Raw genomic sequence first — 5,131 nt, 5'->3', positions numbered from 1 at the left:
TACCTGGCGACGTGAAGTGGGGACAAGCTCCTTCAATGAATGAATGAATGAATGAAAGAATCAATCAATCAATCAAATCAACTTTATTTAAAGAGGGTGACACATGACAGTATAAACTGATAAACTAGTGGCCCTCTGTGCTAAAAATCCCCTTCGTGTGTACGGATAGGACGCATGGTTGCCGGGACAAAAGGTGGTGCTCATGAAGCAGATGTGGGTTCACTGATTCTATGTTGTAGCGGGAACAGTTTGCCAGTATCATCCTCCCAATCAGAAAAGAGATAATGAGTTCAGTGCATAAGAATATTTGAAATTGGAATTATCGGGATACGGGATATTTAGACCAAACATTAGAGGGATATGGGATACTCAAACCTCTCACCTTCTCCTCGCCCCCCCCCCCCCTCCCCCTACTCCGCCCACGGGGGCCATTTAACTCTGGCCCATGCATGGTGTAGTTCCTGTACCGAGGTTCAGCTGATTACGTTTGCTGTGTTTCTGCCCTTTAGGTTGTTTTGGTTGTTCCCTCGTCCTGTAGAATCAAGCCCAGTGAGAAAGTGGCGCACACGATTTACCAAGTACCATACAAATCAGAATTCGTTGAGTATGACTTGGTCCGGCTTGAAATTGAAGGAAACAAGTTCCAGTTGTTGAAGAAAGTGAGTGAGGCACAGGTTACCATGTGCGAACGATTTTTACAGAGCACGGAGTTGCAGGAGAAACTGACAGGCGTCGATATCATTGTTTATGACAGTCTTGCAGCTTGCCCTGCAGTAATGCTTGGGGAACGCTTTGACATTCCAAGAGTGGAAATTCTGCCTCTTCCACTAACCGCACCTTTTGCGTTTGACCACATGGTACCTATGCCTGTCTCTTATGTGCCACAACTTTTCACAGAATTTTCTGATAAAATGAATTTTTTGGAACGTGTGGTGAATTTGGGAGCGTACTTCGCAGGGAAGCTGTTGGTATATATTGCGAAAAACAGACGAATGAGTGCTCTGAAAGTCAAGTACAACATCAACCCTGAGAGAAGTCTTCAGGAAGCTGTTAGTAATGCTGATCTTCTTATAAGTACATCAGATTTTGCCTTGGAATACCCACAACCTCTGTTGCCAGGTAAGAGGAAGAGACGTCATCGGGGTGAAGACAGGAGGGGGACACTGTCCAGAGCTATTTGAAAATGACGAATAGAGGATCGTTAGCGTTAATGTTCATTTCTGTTGGGATTATATTCCACAGGCAATGTTATGGTTGGACCACCAAATGCCAGAGAACCTAACTCTCTCCCCCCTGATTTAGAAGAATTTGTCAGTAATTCAGGGGGCCATGGTTTTATTATTGTTTCCTTTGGATCAAACGTAGCTTCAAATCTTCCAAAGCCAGTGGTAGACATGTTAGCTACAGCGTTTGGGAAGCTGAAACAGCGAGTGGTGTGGAGACTCAAAGGTAATAGTGGAGTAAAACAAAGGAACTACTTCCCGTAATTAGCGATAGTCAGTGGGTACCTCGTGGACTATTTGAAAGTACCAGGTACATCTTGTGAACCTTTAACTAAGGGAGGCTGAGGAAAGCATAGTTTTATACTTTACTATGCGTAAGCCTGTTGCATTCAAATTGATAACAACGTCGCTCAAAAGATTCTACTCCGCAGGCTCTACTCCGCAGGTTCTACCTCATAGGCTCATTTTGGGGTGCAGGGATGGCGCAGTGGTTAAAACGCTCGCCTCCCACCAATGTGGCCTAGGTTTGAATCTTGAACTCGGTGTCATATGTGGGTTGAGTTTGTTGTTGGTTCTCGCTCCGTGGGGTTTTCTCCGGGTTCTCCGGTTTTCCTTCTTCCACAAGAACCGATACTAACACTGCTAAATTCCAATTCGATCTGGAAACAGTGTACGAAGAGCCTCTCCGTGGGATGTGCCACTGTAAATTCCTGTTATTTTATTTTTTGTTTTATTTAGTGAGAGTATGCCACATAATTGACATCAGAACCTCTCTTCTCCGGCAGGTTACATTCCACCATTCCTTGGCAAAAGCATCAGAGCAGTGGACTGGTTACCTCAGAATGATCTATTAGGTCATAAGGATATCAAAGCTTTTGTCTCCCATATGGGACACAACAGTCTCTATGAGTCTGCGTATCATGGTGTTCCTGTGGTAGGGTTTCCTTTGTGCGTGGATCAGCAAAGTAATGCTAAGAAAGCAGAGTATGTTGGAATTGGTTTAGCTGTGGATTATAAAAGCATTGATGCCCAACAGCTGTTGGAGACAATTGAGCGTGTTATTGGTGAACCAAGGTAGGTATTTTGTTTACTTGTCCATGTTTAGTGTTGACATTGGGTAAGCTGCAATGTGGTTCCCAGGGTCTTTTCCTTAGAAATTTCCAATTGGATTTGGGCAAGACAAGATCAAGGTACTTACGTTGATCTTGTCTTGGTTTGGGTAAACTGTGTTGAGCAAGATGCCATGGCTGTTAACAAGAGAATTAAAATATGTCTCATGACATTATTGAGTCTCCAGTGGAGCTGTTTATTTAGGGAGACGAAGAGTTACGGATTGAGGTGTTGCGGAACAACATTACCCAAATTATTTGCCTAAACTGCTCATTAGAATAGGTAAGATATCGTGTTTAATTGAACAGTTGGCAGAGAGAGGGCCGCCACCTGATTTTATGTGTTTACTGTTGTATGTGTTTACTGTGGTGCAATGGCCTCATGGTTAGTGTGCTCGTTTCCGGATCGAGCGGTTCGGGTTCGAGCCCTGGCCACGGACATTGTGTTGTGTTTAGTTGGGTAAGACACTTTACCCTAACAGTGCCTCTCTCAACCCAGGTGGATACATATCATGGGTATCATGCGAATTTAATGCTGGGAGTAACCCTCCCATGGACTAGCATCCCACCGCGGGAGGGAGGGGGGTTGGGGGAGAGGGGGGAGAAATACTCCTGGTCGCTTTTTATAACTGGAACTGGAGATAAGCGCCGGCCTGATGGGCCACTTGGCTTGTATACAGACTTCACCTTACCACTATAAATGGTAGAACTTTCCTTTATCTTTAGGTTCAAAACCAAAGCAATGCACGTCTCTGGCCTGTTAAAGGATCGTCGACAAACGCCCCTTCAAGAAATCTGCGACTGGGTAGAGTATGTACTCAGACATGGTGGAGCTCGGCACCTCAGAGCTCAAGTGTTAGACATCCCTTGGTATCAGTTCTACTTACTTGACGTCATGGCTTTTCTTGTTGCTATAGTTATCATGGTTGTCATGGTGATACGACTGGCATGTAGATGCCTGTGTCGTGTGTGCTGTAAAAAGAGTGATATCAAAACTAAGGAGGAGTAAATGATGGAAAAGTGTCGGTGTGCGCCTTAGTTAAAACTTTAACAAGAGCTTTTAAAATGTTTTTAAGTTATTCGTTATAGGTGAAAAACTATGTGTCAAGAAAAATGTCAATGTAAATGTTGACTTAAAAATGCAGTGGAGATTTTATGTTATAGATATTAATTGAGGTTAAGGTGGCTCTTAACCAGGACCACAGAATTTATTTCAAACTTCGCAAAAAGTTGCATCTTAAAATGGACGTCGTGCAGATACATAAGCAATTTCCGAAAAGAAGCGAAGGCCTAGGTACGAGATAAGCGCTAGTGTTTTGTTGGGCATGTGAGCAGCGGTTTTTCCCATAGGTTTGCTTGAGAGTTGTCAACAAGAGACAAAGGTAAACTATTCAATCTTTCATTCCTTTACTTAATTACTGTCGTCGTACTCAACTACATTGTATGCTCATTGTGTAGCCACCTGAAATGCTATCAAGGCCTCTCGAAAATGATTTAAATGTATGGATGTCAAGAGGTTTATTTTTTATGGTTCATTTTATTTTCTTTTACCTACTTTCAGTTTCGTTTTTCCTTTTTTTTTTTGCTTTCCGCAATGGAAATTTCCGCCAGTTCATGAACCCACCAAGATATTTCAAAGAGTGTTATTGCTAAGACAGGGCTATTACCTTAAACACAGCATAAAGATAGAGAAGACCTAGATGCGAGAAAAATAAAAGTTTAGTCACCCAACTTAACGCTATAATTTAATGTCGTTTAAGGTTTTTAAAGCCGACGCTACCATACGTCAAGTTGACGTAAGGCTGGCTTGAAGTTGATAATATGTTTATTCAAACCTCTTGCAATACATACGTACTGGATTACAGGTTTGGTCAGTAATAAATAATACTAACAACTATACTCCAGTACAAATATGATAATGCAATAATCACGGATATCACTATACCTCCAACTAAAGCTACAGTGTCACAACCGAGCCATACTTGTTTGAGACGACGTCACCAAACCTATTGGCGGCTGTGGCATGGACAGTTAAGTTCCTAGGTCTCGATGAGTGATTGGCCTGTACTTCAGGGTATGCGACTTTTAACGAGCTTGTAGACAGGATTCCCTGAAGTCAAAGTACAAATAAACTTGCGGCGCGCAGAAACTCTTCTTTCCTGCGGGGATTGTATGTTAGCCATGGGAAGCGTCTCGCTATGATGTAAGCCTGGGAATGTAATATGAAGGGCACGCCTTTGGACCCTTTCGATGATGTCAGAAAGGTACAGCGACAAGACTGCACGAACATTTTTTAGAATTGGCCTTACAAGTGAGCAGTATACTGTGAAATTGTCAGAGGAAGGAGCACCGCGCAGCGCTTTAGTGACCTGAGAGCTTAGAGACGTCGGTTGGCCTTTTTTATTATGTAATTATATTTTATAATTTTAATTATATTTTATAATATTTCCCCAGATGAATAAAAGTAGACGGTATTTTGACATTGCACTTCCTTTGTTCAGGCGCACTCTTATGGATCTTACATTAAGGATACTTTCTACGTATATTGCGTAACAGTATTAACAATTAATATTTATGCTACTTAACATTTATGATATTTATGATCTTGCCTTCAGAGTACTTTTCCGAAGATTCCAGCGAACATAGCGAATATTCGAGCGAACAATATTCCACCGGAAAAAGACTGCGCTATCTGTCGCGACTGGAGCTAATCAACAAATGAAATCAAACTACAGCCAATGAAATATAGCTGTTCCCATGGTTAACCTCCCAAAGCCAAGGCTTTTCTAAGTCGTGTTC

At 42.3% G+C, this 5,131-nt stretch overlaps 1 protein-coding gene across 4 annotated transcripts in view; it reads left to right on the top strand.

The window, feature by feature from the left end:
* LOC149103751 (UDP-glucuronosyltransferase 2B1-like) overlaps positions 1-4,819 on the top strand; it is a 7,938-nt gene extending 3,119 nt beyond the window's left edge. For 3 of the 4 annotated variants that reach the window (XM_089273261.1, XM_089273262.1, XM_089273259.1), the window contains 4 exons: positions 510-1,119; positions 1,243-1,449; positions 2,009-2,297; positions 3,059-4,819. In XM_089273261.1, coding sequence (XP_089129387.1) covers positions 510-1,119; positions 1,243-1,449; positions 2,009-2,297; positions 3,059-3,341 — 1,389 coding nt within the window. In that variant the 3' untranslated portion in view covers positions 3,342-4,819. The remainder of the gene's footprint in view (positions 1-509; positions 1,120-1,242; positions 1,450-2,008; positions 2,298-3,058) is intronic. The other variant, XM_089273263.1, reaches the window with a different exon arrangement.
* The last annotated feature ends 312 nt before the right edge of the window (positions 4,820-5,131 follow it).

Source organism: Orbicella faveolata, unplaced genomic scaffold, assembly GCF_042242905.1.
Source record: "Orbicella faveolata isolate gen_17 unplaced genomic scaffold, um_ofav_v1 contig_35, whole genome shotgun sequence".
Lineage (NCBI taxonomy): Eukaryota > Metazoa > Cnidaria > Anthozoa > Scleractinia > Merulinidae > Orbicella > Orbicella faveolata.
The sequence above is the reverse complement of the archived record's forward strand: the minus strand, read 5'-3'. Positions and strand labels throughout refer to the sequence as shown.